Source organism: Narcine bancroftii, chromosome 7 (assembly GCF_036971445.1).
Source record: "Narcine bancroftii isolate sNarBan1 chromosome 7, sNarBan1.hap1, whole genome shotgun sequence".
In the NCBI taxonomy this organism is placed as follows: Eukaryota; Metazoa; Chordata; class Chondrichthyes; order Torpediniformes; family Narcinidae; genus Narcine; species Narcine bancroftii.
The window spans coordinates 12,318,458-12,344,270 of record NC_091475.1 but is presented as its reverse complement, the minus strand read 5'-3'; the positions used below and the strand labels follow the sequence as shown (position 1 = coordinate 12,344,270).

Sequence of the window (25,813 nt, the reverse complement as noted above, 5' to 3'; positions counted from 1 at the left end):
GCCCTTGTCCACCTGCGCTGCCTCCATGCGCTGCCCTTGTCCACCTGCGCTCCCTCCATGCGCTGCCCTTGTCCACCTGCGCTGCCTCCATGCGCTGCCCTTGTCCACCTGCGCTCCCTCCATGCGCTGCCCTTGTCCACCTGCGCTGCCTCCATATCCTGTGTCAGCATAGAGAAGGGCTGCGGAGACACCTGCTTCCATGCCGCACCTTTCGCTGACGCCCTATTTAATCACCCGTAATGCAATCGCCCCGGGGGAGGAAGGAAAGCAGAAGAAGCGCACAGGAGGTTTCAGGGAGAGCTGGCACCGGCCTCCCCGTCCCGTCCCGGTAGAAGACGCCCTCATTTCAGCGGAGCCGTCCGGCGGCGGCACCAAGAAGCGAGGGGATGTTACCGCCGTTCCGAGCCCTGGCGATGGGTAAGAGCTGCTCTGGGCTCCGGCGCTCGCTGTTCTGCCGGTCCCCGCTCTGCTTCATTCTTGGAAGGACTGGCTGGTTTTACGCCTTTCTTTCGACCCTTGTTGTTTAAATGTTCTGCTTCCATTCAACCGAGAGGCTCTGTCGCCCCCCGATAAAAGTGCGCCCGACAGCTTGGTTTCCCTGAGCCCCCCGCCCCGCCGAGCCCCGTTTTCCACTGGGGTCCCAGCTAATTGGCAGAGCGGTCATAATGTTGCTGTTCCCACCCTTAACCTGCGCTGTGGCCACGTCCCCCCGAGGGCAGGAGAGTCTCCTCTCGACTGGGAACAGGAGACTTTCTGCTGTCCTTTCCATACCTGTTTATTCCGACCCGGATATAGAGGGTGGGGTGGGGGATGGAGGCTGATTCGCTTCTCCACTGGACCCTTAACCCGTCAATTCCTGGGTCGAGGTTCCAGTGGAAAAGGCCTCAGGGTGGTGTCATGCAGGTGTGGGAGAATCCGGTTTGTCTGCATTGTTTTGCCTGATGATATTGCCTCTATGCCACCTGCTTTCTATCAGCAGATATGGACACTGCTCGACCACCCATGTTCTTGCGGCATTTCTGTGTCATCGCTGGCCAGTGGACGCCAGCAGGACCTTCCAATTCTTCTTCCCATTCCCACACTGACCTGTCAGTCTTCCGGCTGCCCCATTCCAGATTGGAGGATCAACCCTTTCTATTACTGCCTGGGGAAAGTATGCCCCAATGGTATTTACATTAAATTTTCAAGGTTTCCTTCATGGTCAGGCCACCCAATTTACACCCCATTAACTTACACCCCCCCCCCCAGTATGTTTTCAACAGTGGGAGGAAACCGGAGCCCCCAGAAGAAACCCATGCAGACATGGGGAGAACGTACAAACTCCTGACAGACGATGCAGGACTCAAATCCCAAACCAGACCTGATCGTGCCATTTGTAAAAGCATGGCCTAACTGCTACGCCAGGCGTTTCAGCCTATTCCAACCGTGCTGCCCGCCACCATAATAGTGGGTAAAAATGTAACGTGTGCTGTAACAATAGGAAAAAGAGAAGCAGAAAAGAGTTCTTTCAGAGACATGAGTGTCTGTGGATTTGCCTCCAGCGCCTCCCACAGCCTCACAGACATCTGTTCAAACCAATGGCAACCCCAGTTCCAGGTCCAGACCTCTGACACAATCAGGAAGCCTTCAGCACCTGAGGACTTTTGGAAGCCCTTCTTGCCCACAGTGATCTCTCAAATCCCATGGCACAGACTGGATCCCATGAGCCATCAACTGCAGCCCATAGCCCGTATGGGTCCTTCAACTGTAAGTTGCCAACAGCCTATAGCCAAGAACTGCTGAGCCCCTCGCTGGTCTGCTGTCATGGGCACCTGCCCTGTAGTGTTGCTCCCATGCTAATCCTTCCCATTTCCGATGCTCTGCCGGACTGCTGTTCCCTTGGAGTCTGCAACACCTCATGGCGTGGTGTCCATCACAGGCACTGCCATCTTGAGCAAAGACCTCCGTGGCTGCAGGATATTTAAAAGTGAACACCGTCTGCCCCTTTTGCAGGCCATTTAAGGCCTGTAGAAAACCCATCAACTTTAGGACTGGGCAGGAGGACCGTGTGCAGCAGAGCTGTGTTTCCGCTCCCGCTGTCCCGGGTCCACACCAGTGGCAGCACTGCCATTTTTTTTCCCTTCGCCTGCAGTTTCCCATTTTTGCCCCCCTTAACATCCTCTCACTAGCCACACTCTTCACTCTCTGGATGTCCTACCCCCATCTCATTCCGCCATCTCTTCCTGATTGGTTCCTTTTATGACATTCTTGTCACATTCCAGCACTGATGGCTGTTAGGTGCTCACTGTTCATCCCCCTTGCTGCCGTCATCCTCCCCCCATCATGCCATCCCTCTTGTCTCCCATCTCTTCAACACCCCCTCCCATCTCTGGCTGTCCATCAACTTTCTCAGGTCCTTGGTCCACCAATCACCTCCTCCTTTTAACACCGGCCATCTTCCCTCTCCTCTGTCACTACTGATGCAGTGTCTCGGTCCAAATATCAACAGCTCTTCTCCCACCCATCTCCCCCCATCCCCACACAGATGCTGCTCAACCCATTGAGTCTCTCCAGCAGTTGTTTATTGCTTCCTGTACCTCCAAGTTTATAGAAATTTCAGTCATTGTCCATCAAAGCACAATTCCATGGCCCTTACATTGCCTAATTCCATTTATCTACCTTTGTCTTAGATCTTTTCATCCATTTTGACAACAAAATGCCAATCAATTTGAAAGGTAATAGGAATGCTTGACCTGTCATCCATTCTTGTTGTGGAAGAGGATTCCAAATTTCTGGCACCCTTATAAATTAGTCTCCACCTTAATCATGAATGACCAAGCTTCCTGTTTCCACAATCCCTCATCAGTAGAAACACTCCCTCTCAATCTAACTTTAAATTTCCTATAAATTCCCTTCAATGAAATGACTCTTTAACATGACTGAAGTGGTAGTACCTATATTAAAACTGCCCATTTCCTCAATCTGAAATAAAAACTGGAAAGCAGTAAGAACTCAACCAGTGGGTCAGCAAATGTTGAAAGAGAAACCAATTAAAGGTTCATGTCATAAAATATTGCATTATGACTGTTCATTCGTTATCTAATAACTATAGTCTTTGATTATTTCCTTGTAGCATAACTCCTGAAAGTTATGCTTTCCTGAAAGCATCCTGAAAGAAAACTATGTTCCATTCCAAAGGACATTATACCACTCTTCCTGTTGTACATAGAACAGGTGCAAATGTATTGCCATCAAAACTGTATCCTTGTTGGTTTTTGTATAATGCAATGTGGTTTTTTTTTTATAAAAGTGTTCCACTCTTCATATACTGCTTCTTCTTTGTTTTCATTTGTCAAATGTCCTTCTGTTCTTAACAGGACATGCCAAATTAGCGATAATTGTGGCAGGTTTTGTTGGGTCATGGTACCTTGGCCAGCTACTAGCCGATGCCATGATGGAGGGTACCCTGTGGCGTGGCATCAGCGTGATTCAGAAAATGGGTCAGAGGCCACAAATCCAAGGTAAAGTGAAGACTGTTGATTAGTCTGGAGATTCTGCAGTATTAAAAAGGGCTTTGTACCCAATGATTAGACATCCTGAACCACCAATGCTTGTTGATGGGATGAAATCATGGATATTCCTTGCCAAAGTTTGAAAACTACTGTTTTAATTGTCCCTAGTTGACTCGCTATGTGCATGGTTTCATAACTCGAAAGGAAATGGGCCAATGACAATTTTTCTCAAGCAAAATATTTCAGTAACAATTGGGTCCACAGCAATGATTCTCAACCTTCCCTTCCTACTCACATCCCACCTTAAGGAATCCCTTACCAATCGCAGAGCACTGATGGCACAGGGATTACTTAAAATGGGATGTGAGTGGAAAGAAAAAGGTTGAGAACAGCTGACAGGAAAATCTGGCAACTAAATACTTGCGACTATCTCCAAAATTCATGAACACTCAGAAAGCATTAAAATAATGATTTTTAAAAAGCCTCGATCACCAAAATGTTGAACACATTTAAATTAATTATCTTCGGTCAAAAAAAAGGAAGCTATCATTCCGTCTGCTGCCTTTTCTCTCCAGTGAGTTTACGGGATTAAGGAGTAGCCCACATGCATCTCTTTTCAATAAGACCGTGGCTGATCTGATTGTAACCACGTTCCCATCCACCGAGAGTAACCTTCCATCTTCTTGTTTTTCAATTATTCCATGGTGATTCCTTAAACATGTTTATTCCTTAAACATTTTAAAGACTTCAAGGAAAAGTGTTCCAAATTCTTTCAAACCTCTGGGTGAAGTATTTATCTCCGCACCATCGCACCCTTAAGTGAATGACCCCTTGTGGTTCTGCCTGTCCTAAGATCCTCCCACATGAGCAAACCTCTGCATCCAGTCTGTAAAGAGCCCTCGAGGTCTTGCATATTTTGATCAACCGACCTCTCCATCTCCTATACGCCTAAACTATCCAAGTTTTGGCCCATTCCAGGAACTTGTTCCGTTAAACTTCACTCTTCTCTGCTTTCAGTCCTTTAACAGCCTTCCTTAAATGCATTGACCCATCATGTTTACAGTGCTCAAGATGTGGTCTCACCCTTTAACAGATAACTGATGTATAATCTCCTGACTTTACTCATTTTTACCATTCCATTGTGTCTCCAGATTACTTGCAAACTAGCCTATGTGCTAATGAGATGGGCTGAATGGAAGGCAGGAATGGATGGCATTTAAGGGTTACACCCAACTCAAATTTCAAATTCAGTTTGTTATGACCGCATTGGCAGTGGCCCGACTCCTACCTGACCATTGAACAATGCTGTTTCCCCTGGAGAAAATTACCTCCAACCTAAGGAAACAATACCGTCCTTTCTTGAAGGTCTGGCAGCCCGACTTAAACAGCATAGGGGCACAATTGTAATGTGGACCAACCGCCATGCCTCGCCGCCTTGCCCTACCCTTCTAATCCACCCCTCAACTAGTGGGGAAGGCAGAGGGGGCCCATCCCATTCCAACCAGGGAAAACCACTGAAAAAGGAAGGCAGCCTATGCCACGTGGCAGACCCATAATCCCCCAAATACAAGGTTTCATACCTTCATTGTGAATGTTTTGGCTATTGTGCATGTGTAATTAGCCTGGTGTTGTGTTCATTGTTGGTGGGGTGGGGGAAGGAGGGATAAAAGAACTTAAAATCGATGAGAAGATAGTATGGAATTAACAAGTATCAAAAGTTGACAGCGAAATTAATGATATTGTGGGAGTTTTAGTGGAAAAACGATAAATAAAATATTCAAATAAAAGTGTTACATCTAGCTGAGAGCAAGGCACTTAAGGCTGAAAGAAAACAGTGAGGGGTCAGTGCAGGAATCCATGCCTTTTGGAGGGGCATTTTGAACAGATGTTCTCAATACACCCTTGCTAAGGATACGTGATTATTTTTCCCCTTTTTGCCCATTTTTGCTTTCACACGGATCACCATGGAATAAGTTGTATTTAAAGAGCATCTTAAAGGAGAGACAGGTCAACGCATGAAGAGGATTAGTGATGAAATCCCAGAATTTATAAACTTGCCAGCTGAAGGCACTTTAACTAAAGTAATTAAACTAATAATTCTTTTCCTGATTGTTTTCCTTTCCTCCTGAATACAATGTTCCCACCTTGTGGTAGATGACCCACAGAAAATAAAAAATATTGCCAAGCACAATTCAAATTAGAAAATAATTTCCTGAGGTGCAGTTCTGCTGAAGCTTACCAGACTGGAGCTCTGGGCACCTCGGGTGGGCAGCTCCAGGTACCTCAGGCCAACTCCAGGCCCTCAGGGGACAGTTACAGGCACCTCGGGGGACAGCTCTGGGCACCTCAGGGGGCAGCTCCAATACCTCCTTGTCGCTGTTTTTGGTGAGCTCTGGCACCTTAAAAAAAAAAATTAGCCCTGCACGCCTGATCATTTCTGTTTTGAGGGAAGTATCTAACATAGAACATAACTAGAATAGGCCCTTTGGCCCACGATAACTGTGCCAAACATGATGCCCAAATTGAATGAAATTTCTGTGATAGAGCAATGCAATTACAGCACCAGTTGAATTAGAATCCGGTGCTGCCTGCAAGAGGCCTGTATGTTCTCCTTGAGACCTGCGTGGGTTTCCTCCGGGTGCTCTGGTCAACTCCTGTCCTCCAAAAACATACAGGGTAATGGGTGTATTTGAGTGGCACCAGGTCATGGGCCAGTAGGGCCTGTTAGCATGCTGCAACTCTAAATTTTTAAAATAATGTAATTTTTTTAAAATGTCGACTTGGAACATAAACTCTTTCTTCACTTCTTTACATGTTTTAGCACCTTCCCCAAAGCGACACAAATGTGATCATTGGACATCATGTCCATCTGGAGCCTTTGCCTTTCTTGTGTTGAGTGGCAGTGAGAACAACAAACCTCCAAAGATTTGCTTTGAAGACGAAATGTAAGTAATGGTGATTTATTTTCGCTCTCGATTGCGAGCTGAGGAACTGGGCATTGATTATGGACTGTGTGGAATACAGGTGGCATTTTAATCAATTATAATGCAGGGGGGAAGTGACATCGATTGCCTATTAAATGAGAAGATCCACAGATGCTGAGATCAAGCGCAAACTCACCAGGTCATGCAGCATCAACAGGAATTGAAAGGTCGCCAATGTTTTGGGCCTGAGCCTTTCGTCAGAATCAGGAAGGTTCGGTTGACTTTCCTGATTCCTTTTTTTTTAAATTTTATTTAAAGATTTTATCACATGAATAAAACAAAAAAAATTACATTTAAAGAAAAATAAAAATAAAGTAATTATTACAACACAGCATTAATAACCTAACTTAAATCAGTCTAACCCCCCCCCATATATACGGCCACTAAAAAAAAATCTATATATATATTTAAAAAAACCCACCCTTTCCCCCCCAAAATAAAGAGTGAAGAATTAATAAAGTTAATAATATTATATTATAAAAAAAACTCACAAACAAAAAAAAACAGGTAAAAATACTAATAAAAAAAGTTATCAAATCTAAAATATCACACATAAAACATATTTAAGTCAAACTTAATTGCATGTACTTAACAAATGGAGTCCACTTCAGCTTATAAAAATACATCTTATCTTGAATTGAAAAAGATATCTTTTCCATAATTAAACAAGACTTCATCTCTAAATACCACTTATCTAAGCTTAATATATTTCTGTCTTTCCAAGTAAGCGCTATACATTTCTTGGCCACCGCTAAGGCTAAATAGATAAAAGAAATCTGATAATCATTTAAGCCTAAGTCAATTAATGATTGCATATTCCCTATGAAAATATATCAGGATCTGATACAACTTAGATATTATATAAACTATTAAATATAGATTGAATACCTTTCCAAAACTGTTGCAATCGATCACAAAACCAAACAGTATGTAAAAAAAATATTGGCTGTCTGATCACAACGAAAACAACAATCTGACTTACTAAGACCAAATTTTTTAAATTTCTCTGGTGTTAAATATAATTGATGTATAAAATTATAATTAATCATCGCTAATCTAGCATTAATCAATTTCCGAATACTATTCTGATAAATTTCCATCCAGGCTTCTTCAGCTATTATAGAACCTAAATCTTTTTCCCATTTCAACTTATCTTTATCCCAATCTGTCTTGCTTTCATTTTCTTGTAAAATACAATACAAATCAGATATATACCCCTTTTTTTGTATGGAAAGTACATATTTCTCAAAACTAGTTTCAGGCAATAAAATCATATGTTGGCCACATATCTGTTTTACAAATGATCTTAACTGATAATATACAAATGCAGAATTTCCACTAATACCAAATTTCCTTTGTAATTCCTCAAAAGAACAAAAACATCCTTCAAAAAAACAATCTGATAATTTTTTTATTCCTTTCCTTTCCCATTGTTTCAAAGTGATATTGGAGATTGTAAAAGGAACAAGTTGATTATTATATAATGGCAAATGCCCAGACCATTTATTTTTAAGCCCCAATTTATTAAGTTTACTTGTCCATAAATTCAATAAATGTTTCAATACTGGTACATCATAAGTTCGTAATAAATTTTTATTCCATCGAAACAAAAACTCGTGTGGAAATTCTAAAATAACTGCCATTTCTATCTTTGCCCAACTAGGTGGATCCTCCATATTCATTAATGCACTAAGAAATTTAAATTGAGCTGCCTCATAATAATGTTGAAAATTTGGTAATCTCAAACCTCCAAATTGAAAATCTCACATCAACTTTCTCATTGCTACCCTCGGAAATTTTCCCTTCCATAAGAAGTCTCTAACTGCTTTATATAAATCCTTAAAAAAACTTTTTTTTTTAAAAATAAGGAATTTATTGAAACAAATACTGTATCCGAGGAAAAATATTCATTTTTATAGTGTTAATCCTCCCCAATAAACCTAAAGGTAAATCCTTCCACCTAATCAAGTCTAATTTAATCTTTTTTATTAAAAGATCATTAATTGAATATAAATCTTGATATTCTGTATTAATATTAATTCCTAAATATTTAATTTGTTTAGTCCACTTCAAATTTATAATATTTTTATATATTGAATAATCATCTTTACAAATTGACAAAATTTCACTTTTAGCCCAATTTACCTTATAACCAGATAATTGACCATAATTTTCTAAAGATTCTTGAATTGCTGGTAAAGAGATATCGGGATCCACCAAATATAATAAAACATCATCAGCAAATAAATTAATCTTTAATTCCTCATTCAAAACTCTCATACCTTTAACATTTTCATTTTGACGTATTAATTGTGCCAAAGGTTCAATAACTATGGCAAATAAAGCAGGTGACAATGGACATCCTTGTCTAGTAGACCTTGTTAAATCAAAAGATTCTGAAATCTGCCCATTGGTAGCAACTCTAGCCTTCGGACTATTATATAAAGCCTTTATCAATCCAATAAACGAGGAACCAAAACAAAATTTCTCAAGTACTTTAAATAAAAACTTCCATTCCACTCTATCAAAAGCCTTTTCTGCATCCAACGAAACCACTATTGGATAATTCATTTGAGATTTACACGCAAAATATTATCAGACGCATATCTATTTTTTATAAATCCTGTTTGGTCTTTATGTATTATTTTAGGTAAATATTGAGCTAATCTATTAGCCATAATTTTAGCTACAACTTTATAATCCACATTTAACAACGATATTGGTCGATAAGAAGAAACCTGTAAAGGATCTTTATCTTTTTTTGGTATAACTCTGATTATTGCAAGATTCAGATAATTAGAACAAGATTCAGGTAATTGAAAAGTTTTATAAATTTGCTGCATTACATCCTTATAAATAAGAGATATATCAACATAAAAAATTTTATAAAACTCTATAGAAAACCCATCTTCACCAGGTGTCTTTCCATTTGGCATATCTCTTATCGCCATTTCAATTTCATTTTCTGTAAAAAATTTATCCAACTCTTGTCTATCTTCTTGATTCAGTTGTGGCAATTTAATATTTTTCAAAAAAGAATCTATTGCATCTTCAGTTACATCTTTACATTCTGAAGTATATAATTTTTTATAAAAATTACAAAATTCCTCATTAATTTCTTTTTGTCTAAAAGTAATACCCGATTTCTTTCTAATTGCTGGTATAATCCTGGATAATTGTTCCTTTTTTAACTGCTATGAGAGAACTTTATGAGCTTTCTCACCCCATTCATAAAACTTATGTTTAGTTCGATTCATTAAACATTCAAACCGATATGTTTGTAATTCATTATATTTAAATTTTAAATTAGTTAACTGATTCTTTTGCATTTCGGTAGCAATTTTTTGAAATTCTTTTTCAGTAACAGTTAACTTTTTCTCTAAATCTTCAATCTCTCTGATTCTCTCTTTCTTTACTTTAGAAGCAGAACTAATAATTTGACCTCATAAGAAAGCTTTCATTGCATCCCATAAAACAAAATGACTAGAAACAGAATTAATATTATTACTAATAAAAACCTCAATTTGTTTTTTTAAATAACTAATAAATTCTGGTTTTTGTAATAACATAGTATTAAATCTCCATCTTGGAGCTCTCTGAACATCTTGTGAACTCTGATATTCTAATAATAGTAATGAATGGTCTGAAACCAACCTTGCGTTATAATCCACAGATATAACCCTATCCTGCAAATGCGTTGAAATTAAAAAATAATCAGTTCTTGAAAAAGAATTATGGCGTGAAGAATAAAAAGAAAAATCTTTCTCTGTAGGATTAAATCTTCGCCAAATATCAACTAAATTCAAATCTGTCATCATGTTAGTCACTTGTACTGCCATCTTAGATTTCTTAATTGCTCTTGGATACTTGTTCAATAAAGGCTCCAATACCACATTTAAATCTCCCCCAATCATCACATTGGAATTTGCTTGTCCAAGTAATAAAGACATATCCACAACAAAAGCTGTATCCTCAACATTTGGAGCATAAACATCAAGCAAAGTCCAAGCCTCATTAAAGATTGTACAATTCAGTTTTAATAATCTTCCACCATTTTGCTCTTCATTCTGTAACTGAAATGGTAGATTCTTGTGCACCAAAATTGCCACTCCTTTTGCCTTTGAATTAAATGAAGAATAAAAAAACTTGTTCAACCCATTCACGTTTAAGTTTCAAATGTTCCTTGTCTGTTAAATGAGTTTCCTGCAAAAAAGCCACATCAACTTTTAATTTTTTTAAGTAAGCAAGTACTTTCTTATGCTTAATAGGATTATTTAAACCCTGGACATTAAGAGAAGCAAACTTTAATTTAGACATTTCTTACAACAACACAACAAGAAAAAAAAGAGAAAAAAAAACAAGAAAAGAAAAAAAAGACCCTCCCCTTATCCCCTCTTAAAACTACAACAAAAAAAAGAAAATTATTTAAAAAAAAATAATAAAAAGAAACTGCACTCCTTAATCCAAAAATTAATGAAAAAAAAAACAGGTAAGAGGTTACAACTACCTCCTCCTGTCTGAACCGCACAATGCGGTAACTCCCACAAAATATTGGGTGTGAGATAACTCACACGTAGCTGACGACTTCTGGAAAATAATGCCCACCCAGTTCCCTCTCCTAACTCCCATTTCACATTAAACTATCATCATTATCTAAATCTTCTCAAAAAAAAAATTTTTTTTTTTTTTTTTTTAATCAGCTTTGTCACTCCGACCACCATTGCTTCCATTTCTTCTTGAAATTCTATTCCCATCTTGTGTCTCCACTCTCTTTGGAGAACGTGGAGGACTACGTCGTTCCTGGAATTGAGTGATTGGTAACAGTTGAGCAATATCCATAGCTTCTTTAGGGTTATCAAAAAATTTTGGTTGATATCCATCCTGAAAAATCTTCAATACTGCAAGGTATCTAAATGTTGCTTTATATCCTTTTTTTCCATAGCACTTCTTTCACAGAATTAAATTCACGTCGTTGAGACATAACTTCTTGACTCAAATCCGGATTTTTAAAAAAACACGATTGTTCTGGACCATCAAAGGAGATCTACTTTGTTGCGCATTTCTAATAGCCACACGCAAAATTGTCTCTCTATCATAATAGTTTAAACAACAGACCAGGACAGGTCTTGGATTCTGTCCTGGAAAAGGCTTTCTTCTCAAAGCTCGGTGAGCACGTTCCAGTATTAAACCTTCCGGGGACTTATCTTGTCCTAACACTTGTGGAATCCAATCAGTAAAAAATTTTCTTGGATCTGGTCCTTCTATATCTTCTGGCAAACCAATAATTTTTACGTTGTTCCGTCTAGACTGATTCTCCAAATAATCAACCTTTTTCGCTAAATTTTTATTCTGAATTTGTAAAGTTTCAATTGTTTTATTTACGTCTTGTATTTGATCTTGTACCTCAACTATACCTTGGTCACAAACATCAAGTCTTTCATTCGTTTCAAGCTTAAAAGCTCCATAATCAACCATCTGTTGAGTATTAATGTCCACCAAGGTATTAAGCTTAGTATTAACTTGAACCAAAGATTTACCTATCTCTTTGATTGAAGAAGATAACTTAAATTCAAGATTCTTGATAAGCATATCAACTGGAATAGATTCAGGCAAAATAGAATCCTGCTGTTTCTGAATAACCTGAGGATCTTCTAATCCTTCCCTTAGTTTAACTGCTTTTCTTGCAGTCTGACTCCGTGTAGAAACCCCTGCCACAACCTCCTCAGCAGTATCAGAAGACTGATAGTCAGGGTTATCCTTAACCCATATTACATCAAGAGCCTTCATTACATCAAGATCTATTGAAGTCTTCATAACTGGTGGTGCATTTCGCAGCGCCACCGCTATATCAATCGGCGGATGTCTCTTTAAAGTCGGGTCTTCAGCTGGCGGCGTCCCAGCTGTTCCAACTGTCAAAGGTTCAGTGACAGCGCTCAGAGCGGGCGTTGATTGAAATACATGCGCCTGGCTAGCCCTTTGTTCCAAAGGCTGCCGGGCGCCATCTTTAAAGAGCCCTACCGGTAAAGAGCGGGGCTCCGTTGCCGAATCCTGCACTTCTCCTCCTGGATCCATTCCTGGCTTCTTGTAAACAGGTAGGCTCAGATAACTTCTGGAAATGTAATTTCTTAGCGATCTGTTGCCGTTTTCTTTTACTTTTTTTCAGCATTTGTACCATTAGAAGCTAGTTCAATACCTCTAACTATTTATAAATTTTTTAGAAGGTTTCAACGGGCACTTATAGACAAAACAATAACAAAGAGTCAGGAGAGGACTGGAAGGCACGTCTATTCCTTGCGCCATCTTGCCACGGCCCCCCCCCCCCCCCCTGACTTTCCTGATTCCTGACAAAGGGCTCAGGCCCAAAACATCGGGCATTTTTACACAGAAACTTCAGAATTATTCTGAGGGGGGGGGGGGAGGAAAGCATACTTACCTCTGGCGTGGCCCGATGTGGTCATTTACACGGGACACTTTCAGGGCACTTCTACACAGACTTCCTGTATTGCAGAGTTTGTTGGAGGGGGAATGTCGTATTCATTAGGACTGTTCCTCACAGAGTGGCTGCGGTTAATTTACACTGCAGCCGCTCTGTTGGGGTACGAGTGGAAAAATTATGGAATAGAATTTGCATTAAAAAAAATTCCGTCCCGACATTTTTACTCTGTCGCTCAAGCAGAAATTTTCCTGGAATTTTCTGCTGTTCAGTGGCTATCTAAAAGTGCTTATTGGTTACCTTTTAATTCTGCATGACCTGCTGGGTTTCTCCAGCGCTCAGTCTCAGTGACGCACAGGAAATAACTCGAGAGGCTGAGACTGAGCCCCTGATTTCCAGGCTTTTATTTACAGTGTACAAGGACCTCATCCTGTGTCGTGACCCAGGCTTTCTGGGGAAGGGTCAAGATGCTCGAAGCTGTCAAAAGAGGGAAGGGGGGGGGGTCACAGGTACAGGGTAGAACCAGGTAATCGGGGATAGAGCAGTTCACCACATTCAATATCTGTGGATTTTCTTGTTTGGGTACTCTGAGTCAGGTCACCTTTCAGACTGCCAATCTCCTCCTTTGACCAGGCAGGCAGCCTTCCAAAGTTTGCCAGCTTTGTCCTTCTGGAACTGATTTCTGTCTCCTCTCTCTCTGTTTCACATCCTCCCTCTCAGAGCAAAACTGTTCTTCTCTGCCTGCAAAGATCACCCTCTCCCCCAGGCAACCTGCTGTCCATACTTTGTTGCCTCCTGCAAAAAGCAATTCTGCAAAAGTCCTGCAAATATTGTTTTAAAATGTGTGTGTTCAAGCTGCTCTAACAATTCCTCCCAAACCACCTCTAACTACTCTTGTCACATACCCATCTTCCTTCCAGGAGTGCAGGGCTAATTTTTTAGGTGCCAGACCTCACCAAAAACAGCAACAAGGATGTGCCCAGAGCTGCCTCTTGAGGTGCCTGGAGCCGCCCCGTGGGTTGCTGGAGCTGTCCCCTTGTGGTGAACTGATTACCTGGTTCCGCCCTGTACCTGTGGCCCCTCTCTCTTTTGACCTTGTCTAAAGCCTCTTAACATCTTGACCTGTCTCCCTCCAGAAAACCTGGGTCACGGCACAGGACGAGGTTCCCCCTAAGGTGCTGGAGCGGCTTTCCAGTGAGCTCCAGCAGCGCTGCACCCCTGCTTACTTCCTCGAATGAGCTTAAAATGGTGCTACAGATGAGGTCCTCCTCATTATTACAGAAACCAGACTTCAAACAATTTACTTCGCAATATAAAAATAAAGCACTGTGTGCACTGGGATACATCAAAGACACTGAATTCATCTCTGTGCTTATGCACATTTGAGTTGTAATACGAGAGGTCAAACACCTCAGCCTAGAGACACAAATGAAAAAGGTTCTCAATACAGAGATTTATCATGAGCTGTTTGATCAATGAGATCAAAAGTAACAGTCTCCAACCAGATGGCATCAGCATCCACTTCTCCAATTTCTGGTAATCACCACCCTTGTTTTCTTAACCCCCCCCCCGGCTTTCCCTAAATCTCAATGGCCTTTATCCTCCTTCTCTTTCCCCTCCTGCTCCCTCTCCATCTGCCCGTCACCTACTCCTTCCTTCCTCCATCTCCCCGCTCTCTTCCTTGCTCCTAGTGTATCATCCTCAGCCCCCCTGTCTCTTCCTCCCATTTCCCCCTCTCACCTATCACCGCCAGCCCACGCTATTCCCCCTCCCACCACCCACCCCGCCTTTTTCTTGCTATCCCCTGATGAAGGGGTGTGGCCTGAAACATTGAGCATCTGTTGCCTTCCACGGATGCTGCCCGACCTGCTGAGTTCTTCCAGCATTCTGTGTGCTGCTCCAGGTTTCCAGTATCTGCAGTGTCTCTGGTTCAGATCAGATGTTTGCTGTCAAATATTCAGTTTAGCGGCGCTGTGGCGGCCCTACAGCTCCCAGAAGGCATCGAGTTGGCCATGTGACATCAGTGCGTGATGACGTCAGCGCGTGTCGAGTGCGAGATTCGGGCTTTTAAATGGGTGTGCGGGTGATGAAGAGTAAATCCATTTGAATCACTCCAAAAACACCTTGTGTGGTTATTTGATCGTGCCCGCTGTGATTCAGTGGCCACATAGTGCCCATTTCCATTTACAGTTCCTCAGACCTGTAGCTTGGGTGTGGACAGCATCCCGGAGTGGGCTGATTTAATTAAAAAAGAATTATGGAGACACAAATGGCAGGCAATAGATATCTCCAACTCCAACCATTTCCCCATGACATTCAATGAATCCCCTTCCATTGGTATTCTGGGGAGGTCAAGCATTAACCAACTGCACCAGGGATATAGACACTCTGGCCCCAACAGCACCTAGTCATAGTATTTTCTTTTACGTCTTTGCCTCTCTTTTACTGCTCTTAGTATGCTCTCATGAAGGAAGTTCCAGGATTTAGTACCAACCAATGATGGTATGTGACTTGACTGGGAATTTAAAGATGGTGCTTGCAGCCCTTAGGCATTTTGGTAGAGATCATGAGAAGATTTGAGTGTACAAACATCTTGATCTAATTTTACAATGCCCCAGTGACACCACACCGAGTATACTGTGTACAGGTCTGTGGGAAGGACATGATTGAAAAGGTCTACCACCTTGATTCCTGGGATTTTAAAAAAGGAAAATACTTGAAATACTCAGCAAGTCGGCCAGCAGCAATGGAAAAAGAAACAGGTGGCCTGGTTAACGCAATGCTATTATGGCAAAAGCGACCCGGATTCAAATCTGCCTCTGTCTGTTAAGAAAGTAGAAATCTGCAGACCAGTCCAGTCCACTCGACCGCCAGTGTCGTGCCAACTCCCTAGAATTTCCCTCTGATTTTCTCAGCTTGTACCTTCTCTCCGTGCCTGCAATGGGTTTCCTCCTTTCATTGGAGGATGAGGTGACGTTAAAGAATGAGACTGTTCCACTCTAACGCAACTCAATGACCTGGGAAACATGGTTAGCATGGCAGTTGGCACGGTGCTACTACCGCACCAGCGTCCTGAGTTCAAGCCCAACCTTGTCTGTAAGGAGTTTGTATGTTCTCTTGGTTTCCATGCGGGTTTCCTCCGGGCGCTGGGCTTTCCATCCATGGTCCAAAGGGTTACGGGGTTAGTATTGGTCACATAGGTGTATTTTGGCTCGTAGGCTGGAAGGGTCTGCAACCATGTTGTATCTCGAAGTTAAATTTAACAAAAAGCAAAGTTAACCTTTCAGATCCATCAAAAAACGTAGCTGATGAAAGGCCATTGAACAAAAACTTTGCCTTTGTTTCCCTCTTCTCATCGGCAATCCCTTGGTATTGGGGATAAACGCACTTAATTGGGAGTTTTTTTAAATGTTCTTTCTCCTCAGCTGCTTCCTTACTGCTACATATCTCCCATATTTTGATTTTATTTCCGACTTCCTGCATCAGTAGTTTGTGGCCTTTTCAGCCCTGGGACGGCAGAGGAAAGACAAACTAGAATTGACCTATCTATCCTTCGGTTTAGAGAAATGAGTGGTGATCTCACTGAAATATACAAAACATTTTGAACTATTTGAAGGTCATTGTCTCTGAAGGGAGAGAAGTAAATTCAATATTTTTTTTCTCAAGTAATCGTCATTTTTTGAATGTGTTCCTAACCAGACTCTTGGGTCGTGAGAAGGGTAATTTTGGAAGGGGCATGAACATTGCCATTGTGGAAGGTGAGTCTACGTTGAGTTGAATTAAGCTAATAGGTCACAAATAAGGCATCTGTTGATTTATTTATCAGGGGTTCTAACAGCGTGGAAGGGAATCGAGTTTACATGTTTAGAGCAGTTTGGCAGCCTTCCGGATTCTTGTTATAGCTGCCTGCGGCGGTTCTGTCCCTCCCATCCATTCTCCAGAGAGATTTCCTGCAGGTTTGGGGTGAATTTTCTGTTTCCCGCTTCATTTTTCCCTTGGGTTTCCCAATTTGTGCCCTTAGGTTGAAACAGCTGAAGGACAATAAGCAACAGCTGATATTCCATCTGAGTGCTTTCCAACCAGATGGCATTAACATCATTTTCTACTTGACCACTCCTCCCTCACTTTCCCCTTCCCTCTCCCTCCTTTCCTCCAGCTCTCCACCCCTTCATTCACAGAGTCATCCCCTCTTCCCCTGCTTGCTGTTCTACCCTCCCACCCTTATCCAGTCTTGCCCGTAGGGCTGTGCCCCTCCAACATTCCCCCTCCACCATTTTATTCAGGCGCCTACCTACATTTTGATCATACCTTGGTGAAGGGTCAAGCCCAAAGTGTTGGTTATCTTTGCTATTTACATGGTTTGTCCAGCATTGTGTGTTTTCTTCACTGTTTACAGAAATTTCATCCATGATCACTTTTTGTTCCAAAATGAGAGGAATAGCAAAATAATTGATTGAATCAACATATAAATCTCCACTCAGTCATGAGATTAACAGCATGAAAATGCATGAGTTCTTCTCCAAAAAGTAAAGGATGGATCTGGATAGCAGTGCCCAAAATTTACAAGGGTCCATGGAAAAGATGTCCTGGCTTTAAGAAAAGCGGGTGGGCCAGAGAGGCCGCTGTAAAGTATGAGAGGAAGGTAGAGGTCCCATCTGATGAGGGTCATTGTACATGCTGAGTGGCAATGGAGGCCACGTGAGATGCCCCTACTCCCTTAGGATGGATTCATCTCCATACATTGGGCTGGGACATAGCAATTGGCTGACAACAGGCAGTGCCAGGTTGTCCCAAGTTTTTTCCGGGAGAGCTCTTGAGTTTCTGGTTGAGTATTTTAGCTTCAAGTAGTGTAGACACTGGGATCCAGGATGGTGATTAACAATCAGGGAGGGCAAGCCACAGTAGAGGGTGAGTGCCCTAACTCTGGGAGATGAGCAGCAATTGAGAGCATGGGTGGAGTGTGGGGGAAGCAGTTAGAGGAGGAGAGTGGTGGTGGAATTAATGGGCAATAAGAGAGAGTTGAAGGGATGCTTATAGAGGGGGTAAATTGCAAGAGGTAGTAGGAAAAGGGGCATCTAGGATGAAAGAAATAAGATTAGGGTTTGATAAAAATGGTGCAGGGGGTGTGTATATTTGCGCACAGGTGTGCTTGCATGTGTGGGTGTGTCCATTTGTGTTTATGTTTGGCCATCTGTGCATATTTGTGAATATTTGAGTTTGTTTCTATTATATATATTAAATATATATTATATTCAAATATATATAAATATAGGTGTGCGTGTGCCACCTTGGAGTCAAAGTGAAACCACAAATTGGTTCCTCACACACAAAGGGTTGCAGGTGGCTCCCACTGCCCTGATTAAAAGAATTGCACTGAATTGGGAATTACATATAATCAAAGAACATGACTCGTGGTAAACCTATTTGAAAGAGAACTAGGAGTTGTTTGAAAACAGCATCTTTTATTTTTTTACATGATAGAGGAATTTTTTTACATGATAGAGGAATTAGGGGATATGGGGAGAAGGCAGGTGGGTGGAGTGAGGTCATAAATTAGATCAGCCATGATTGTATTGAATGGCGGAGCAGGCTCAATGGGCCATTTTTGGCCTACTCCTGTTCCTACTTCCTATATGCCTATTGTATAAACAAGACATTTCTCCTCACATTTATCCCTCTAGCCAAGACGGGAAAGCCCATAAGTTCAAGCAATTTTGACCTCTGGGCAGCAGGTAAGAAAAATGTTTAATTTCAATTTCCCATCTGCGGTCTTCATAGCTTGCCTCTGATCGGTTCGACTTGTGTATGATGCGTGGATAACTTGTCTGTTATCATTGGTTTATATGGTTTATATATTCAAGTGGATGCACTTCTCTGTTATCATTGGGTAGAAGAACCACAGGAACACTGGAAAAGTAGCTTAACTGTTCTCTTGGAAATTCTACAACTTTTCGTCCATAAAAGCAGCAAATGTTCTTGGAAATATTCTACGTCATCATCAGTGCTGTAGCATCTACTGTAAAATACTAAAATAAAACTAAAGCAGCTGTTCGGGGGTGTTGGGGTCCTTAACAATTTTGCGAGCTCTCTTCAGGCAATGATCCTGGTAGATCACATCAATGGTGGGGAGGAGGTGATCCTCTCTGCCGCTCCTGTAGATCGACCTCCGATCCAATAATCTACAGCAACCATACCACCCTGTGTCACAGACACCCAGAATGCTCTCTAGATAGCTCCTGTAGAAAATTGACAGGATTGTGACCAGTAGTCTGGCCCACCTCAGGAAGCGCAGTCACTGTTGTGCCTTCCTGACGAGTGAGGATAAAATAAAAAAGATAAATCAATATTCATGGTTGCAGTTAGTGAAAACATGTACAATCATGGAGAAAGTCCTGGTTAGGGTAGTAAGGCAGGTTCAAGAACTTGATAGCCATGGGATAAAAATTATTCTTGAACCAAGAGGTGCCAGACTTCAGGCTTCTGAAGGTCATAATATGACCAAAATGATAGGGACCCTATGACTTCTTGAGGCAGTGTCCCTCATGGCCATCTTCAGTGTAAAGGTAGTCAGGGCCCCCATCCTCGACCTCTATGGTCTTGGCTCAGTTTTTCTACTTTCTGATGACTTCTGCGTCTGTGATGCAACCAATGGGAATACTTCCCACAGTCTAATGGAAAGGCCATGGAGAAAACTAAGTAAATTGACAGAGACACAATGGGCTGCATGGCCACCATCTACAGTTTATGATTCCATTGCACACCCTTCCTATGAATGAGGGTCTTGGAAGATCCTTGGATGTTCAGGATGTGGGAATGGTCCCAAACTTTGGCCCAACCAAATTTCCTGTAAGAGCAATGAGCTTTCACTGTTCAGTATCTGCCATGATAGTTTTTTACCTTCTGCCAGCCCACAAAATAATTCATTAGCGGGAATGAGATTAATTCAAATAATGCCACTCCATTACCAAAAACACCCCCCTCACCCTCTCCTTGTTGCGGACCTGACAGGCTGCTTTTCATTTCCTTCCCCTGATTTCTATGGCCCTAAATACTCTGGACCATATCAGTTACAAGCTTTCCTTTATCTCACTGATGTCTGTTTTCACCCAGTTACATTTTTATTTGTAACATTTTTCATTTTACTGGCAGATCTTTCAGGGCAGATGATTGAGTACCTTAAAAAAGCTCCTGACGGTTCGTTTATCTTCATGGCAACATTCGATGACAGTTCTACCAGGTAAGTATAAATAATCCCTTCATTGGCAGATGAGATGAGGTTGTTCCGCTGTAACCAATGCAGTACGGTTAGCATTTGCAGTTAGCCTAGCGGTATTACAGTGCCAGTGACTCAGGTTCAAATCCAGTGTTGTCTGTAAGAAGTTTGGACGTTCTTCTGGTTTCCATGTGTGTTTCCTTTGAGTGTTCGGGATTCCTTCCACATTCCAAAGACGAATGGGGTTAGTAGGTTAATTGGTCACATTGGGTGTGTTTTTGCGGCTCAGTCCCATGGCCAGAATTACCTGTTATCGTGCTGTATCCTCAAATTAAATTTCAAAAATATATCCCCTAAATTGATTGGAATCTTATCCCAAATGTGCTTTCTCCAGCAAGAAAGAAATGAGGAAGAAATGCACCAAGATGGATGGGCCCTGTTCATCTCTATCCTTAGGGAAATGCTTGGGCTCTGTGCTTTAAATTTAGATTGCCACATACAGCACGATAACAGGGCCGTTTGGCCCACGCCGCCGAATTACACCCAATTAATCTTGAGCCTGCAGTACAGTTTTGAACGGTGCAAGAAAACAGGAGCCCCAGGGGAAAACCCATGCAGACACATACAGACGCCTTGCAGACAGCACGGGATTCAAACTCTGGTCCCGATCACTGGTGCTGTAAGAGCATTAACCACTACACTAACCGTGCCACCCAGATTGAGGGGAGAGGAGGCTCACTGGACTGGGAATAGGATGTCATTGCAGAACTACCACCATCACAGTTCATTAATGTGATGCAATTTTGTTGAAGGAAGTTATTTTTGAGGGGACGTTAACAAGGATATCCGATTCTTCAGGCTGCAAAGAATGGTTAGGGACTAAGCCTTGGGATGAGAATTGGCCATTGAAGACTGGGATGCAGGGAAAATCTATCAATCAGGAAGTTGTAAATCCTTGAAATTCTCTATCCCTGATGGTCAATCATTTACTGCATCTGAGATGTTTGGACCTCAAGGAGATCAAGGGATTGGGAATTTGGTGGGAGGAGGGGGAGAGTGGATGAAGTGGAATATTAGCTGCGGTTGGAACAACTTAAAAGGCTTATTCTCTTTCTGTTGTTATGTAAGATGACCCCACTGCGTTCCTGCTCAGATTTTTCTTTTTTATATATTTTAAAGCATTTCTCAAACAATTTTTAAAAAATGGTGCCACCCTGTCAGGCGTGAAGCTCAACAAAAACAAGAAACCAGACAATTTGTTGTTTTCAACTTTTACTCATTGTTGAATAACTGTTTTTCCTCATTTCACCCAAGGTTGACAGAAAATGTCAAGAAATACATTGAGGAATTGGGCAGCAAGGAAATCCGGAAGCTGTCTTTCCGAGGAAACTGGGTGTTTATTGGTACAAAAGGATTCACATTGCCAAAGGACTATCCGAGGGAGAAGGTTGGTCATTTGGAGAATCGTTTAGCCCAGTGGTTCTCAACCTTTTTCTTTCCACTCACATCCCACTTTAAGTATTCCCTATCTCATCAGTGCTCTGTGATTAGTAAGGAATTGCTTAAGGTGGGATGTGGGTGGAAAGAAAAAGTTTGAAAACCACTGTTTTAATCGTTATGTGTAGGGTTTCATAACTCCAAAGGAAATGGGCCAATGACAATTTTTGTCAAGCAAAATATTTCAGTTACAATTGGGTCTTAGAGCAGTGCCTCTCGATCTTCCCTTCCCACTTACATACCACCTTGAGCAATCCCTTACTAATCACAGAGCACTTGTGGCATAGGGATCACTTAAAGTGGGATGTGAGTGGAAAGAAAAAGGTTGAGAACCAATGGTGTAGACCTTCACGAGGAAGGTGTCCTCATCTCTCATTAGAATCCTGTACCCAGAGTTAGGATGAATTGCAATCTTTCCATTGTGAGCAGCCTCTCTGGGGCTCTCCAACTCATTGAGCACATATTTTCGAAGGCCATGCTAGCATTCACTCTTGTTGAATCAGGCATACGTCAAACAATGATGGGCCCAGACCCAAAACATTACTTCCTCTGAATGCAGCATTACCTGTTGAGTTTCTGTATCACGTTCAACCCCAGCACTTGCAGACTTTCTTTCTTCAGATGCCATCGTTCTCCAAGGCAGCACCCATTTGGAGCATTACTGTACAAGGAAATTAGTCCCAGATGTTCCAAAGTGCCGGCTTGTGAGAACTTTGAGAGCTCCAATTTAGGAGTGTTGCAGTGATTAGGTTGCTCATCTGCCAGCTCCCCTCCCTAAGCCCACCCCATCTTTGAGAGAAAGGAAATGGGCCAATGACAGAAAATGTCAAGAAATAGATTTGGAGATTAGCCATTTCTTGCTCTGCCTTTGTTTACTAGGGAGAGGGGCCAAGAAGGAAGCAAAAAACCTATTTATTTGCTGAAATATTTTTTTTCTTTGTGTTTGGACAGATTATGAACCGTGAGGAAGGGAAGAATCGATACAATGGCTGGCCGGCAGAAATCCAGATTGATGGCTGCCTCTCACCGAAGACAGATTACCTGTAGGCCTGGTCAGAGCATGGGTCACTTCCTGGGTCATATTAGATGGACTGTCTGCTCCACTCACTGGAGCAGTGTAGAAACAGCCAACCCTTAAAAGTATGGAAATTAAGATAGTATCTGAAATTCAAGCAACCAGCAACCTCAACCAACTGGCAAAAAAAATTGAAGAAAAAAAATTTTTAAAATTAAAATAAATAAGAACAAAATAAGAATACAAATTACATGTTTAATATTGTAAATGCTCTCTGAAGAAATACATAAAGGACAGAAGCAAATATTCAACCAGAGGAGCGTCTTGGTTGTGCTTTGCTCACAGCAGCTAGTTGAATGAAGTTGTATGAAACGTAAAGAGCATGAAGAGCTGGTTGAAGCCGTTCCCTGTTGGGGTGTCCCCTGATCCCTGCTTAGTCAGAGTCGTCTGTTCAGAGGCTTTATCTGTAAACTTGGGGGAGGTGGATTAATTATCTAGAATGTTCTTGTTCATCTTTCGGGCGGCTCCATGGAGGGGGGAGGAACCTGTAAATGCAGCGACAGTTAAATGTTTTCAAAGAATGTAACTGAAAATAAAGTAAAAATGCTTTATGGTTTATATATTCATGCAAGTGAAAATTGTTTGATGTAAGTAGTGCTTAATATTTTTGTTTTTTACTTTAATTTAATTTTAATTCAGACATGTAGCACAGCAACAGGCCATTTTGGCCCCGAGTTCATGCAGCCCAATAACACCCAGTTAACCTACACCCTGGTACATTTTGAAGGCTGGGAGGAAACTGGAGCCCCTGGGGAAAGCCAATGCAGACACAGGGAGAACATACTGGGATAGATTATGTTGTGTTTGTATTGTATATAGATATGTTTTGGGGAGATAAATTGGGGCAGGTTTTTTTAGTGTAGGTCACATACAAACACTTTAAAACAGATCTTATTTAAAATACTGGAGCTCTGCTCATGCTAGACATGTCGGGACCAAGATACGTTGCAAAAGCTTTGGAGAGTGCCCGAGACTTTACTAATGGATTGTCGTTTACAAGAAGGCAACAGATGAAAGAACTTGTCGGAGCTGCAGACTTTCTGGAGTGGGACTTGCTATTCTAAGAGGGTCATGTGGTTTTGCAAGCAGAGAAAGTAAAACAGGTTTTCTCTCTTAGAGAGAGAGAGGGAGAGGGGGGGGGGGGGAATTCAGTTCTACAGTTTTACAGTCAGCACCAGCTGCTGGGACTGGAACAGGAAAAGCTGGGAAGTTTGTGGAAAACCCCATTTGGAAGACTGGTTGTGAGTGCTTAGTTCAGCCTGGTCAAAGGCCTTGTGATTGATGCAAGAGGAGAGGACTGGCTGCCTAATCTTTCACTTGAAATAAGAGAAACAAAAAGGAACTCTGTGATGACCTGAAAGAAAGAGGTTATCATCTGGAGAACCCTGAGGGGACAAGTTTCTTCAGCAAGAGACTGAAGTGGCTGATTAAAAAGGAATCAGTTGTGGATGTCCTGGAACAACAAATCTCTCTGAAAACCGACAAGAACCTTCCTGAGTGGTAACCATTTATCTTTCAAGCACCAAAGCCTGGTGAACTTTATAAATGTTAAATTATGTGCACAGTCTAAGAATTGCCTGGAACCAGTGAACTTGGAGGAATGAGAAGTGAGATTGGACTGTGAACCAAAGAACTTTTCTGAACTTGCACACACATTACATACATGTGCGCTTAGAATTAGAAGGGGGTTAAGTTGGGTTAGTTAAGTCAATAGCAATAAGTTAAAGTGTGATTCTATTTTCATGTTTAAAGATAATTAAAATAAACTTTTATTTAAGTAACCATTTGTCTTGGTGAATATCCATTGCCTCTGGGTTTTGGGGTCCTCTGGGCTCATAACAGTACAAACTCCATACAGAAAGCGCAGGATTATAACCCCAGTCTCAATTGCTGGCGCTGTAAAGGCACTGCACAAACCGTTATTCCATCTGTGCTGCCCAAACTGTTTTAAACTGTTTATTTTTAATGCAGGTGTATTAGTTAGGTATTTTAAGAACAAGTCTCAAGCAACCAGAAAAAAACTTATCCAACATCTACCAATCCCATTAGGTGATGGATACTGTAACAAGACCATATATTTAATCTAATGTGGGTGTGCAACATATAAGATGAAAGGATATAAGAGCCCATCCAGTATCACTCACCATTTAGATCAGGTGCCATGGTGCCAGATCCCTGATGAATGAGTCAGATTTCAAATTGCCACCAGGATTTCTTGCACTCATCGTGCACTATCCGTCAGGTGAGGAGAAGGTGGGGGTGACTGCCCGGGATGGTGACAGATGGGACAGGACGGCAAGCACTCGGGACGGTGATGGCCAGGGGTGGTGACCAGTCGGGACAGGGCTGCCCTGGTTGGTTTACTTTAAGTTTTATTTGTGAAATACATGCGCTTGTTTGTAGTGCTAGATTAGTTGTTGTTTTAAATTTGCAGTAAACCAAGAAAGAGGTGTGTGTTCGTTATATGTGTTTGTGGGGACGGGGGGAAGTGGCCTGGGAGCCAAGGGGGAAGCAGCCGCAAAAATTTGGGAACCACTGATTTAAAGGAATGTAACTGAAAATTAGGAAGAAATATTGAGCCGTGTTAAACCTCAAACTGTGCTGTGTGCTTATCTAGTTGCTGTTTTACAAGAAAAATACAGCAACAATGGAAAGAGGATTTCAAGGACATACAAAAATAAGGCTATAACACACCAGGAAAGAGTGTATTTTCACTCAAAAGTTAAAATGGAGAGGTAACATAATGGGGATTTTATGACAGATTTTGATAAATTTCATGTTGAGCGAACATTTTCACAAGAGGTCAAAATTACTTGATAATTATCAACAAGAATGAGGAGAAACACCTTTACCTGACACATGTGGGCTGGTTGGGCCATGTAACCTCCTTCTGTGCTATATGTTTGTGATGGTACACCACCAGCCTACTGTAGGGGGCAACCTCTGTACCTGCAGGGGGCAACCTCCATACCTGCAAGAGTGCAAGAGGATTGGACAACACCTGTCAATCAGTTGGCCTGAATGGGTCAAGCCCCACCCAGTCAGGTGTCAATCACCCTCCGGGGATATAAGCCTGCGCCAGCCTCCCGAAGCTCATTCAGAGTTACTGCAGCTACAGCC

At 41.8% G+C, this 25,813-nt stretch overlaps 1 protein-coding gene across 2 annotated transcripts; it reads left to right on the top strand.

Moving 5' to 3' along the window:
• The first annotated feature begins 240 nt into the window (after positions 1 to 240).
• Positions 241 to 23,251, top strand: LOC138738517 (protein FAM3B-like). 2 transcript variants are annotated; one of them, XM_069888853.1, is made up of 8 exons: positions 241 to 417; positions 3,357 to 3,500; positions 6,313 to 6,436; positions 16,608 to 16,666; positions 18,590 to 18,640; positions 20,058 to 20,145; positions 21,436 to 21,568; positions 22,570 to 23,251. In XM_069888853.1, the coding sequence occupies exons 1-8, from the start codon at positions 387 to 389 to the stop codon at positions 22,663 to 22,665; spliced, it is 726 nt and encodes a 241-aa protein (XP_069744954.1). In that variant the 5' UTR covers positions 241 to 386; the 3' UTR covers positions 22,666 to 23,251. The 2 variants fall into 2 exon arrangements, with proteins under 2 accessions (XP_069744954.1, XP_069744955.1); XM_069888854.1 differs by lacking the exon at positions 241 to 417 and adding an exon at positions 1,531 to 1,746.
• Positions 23,252 to 25,813: the final 2,562 nt, after the last annotated feature.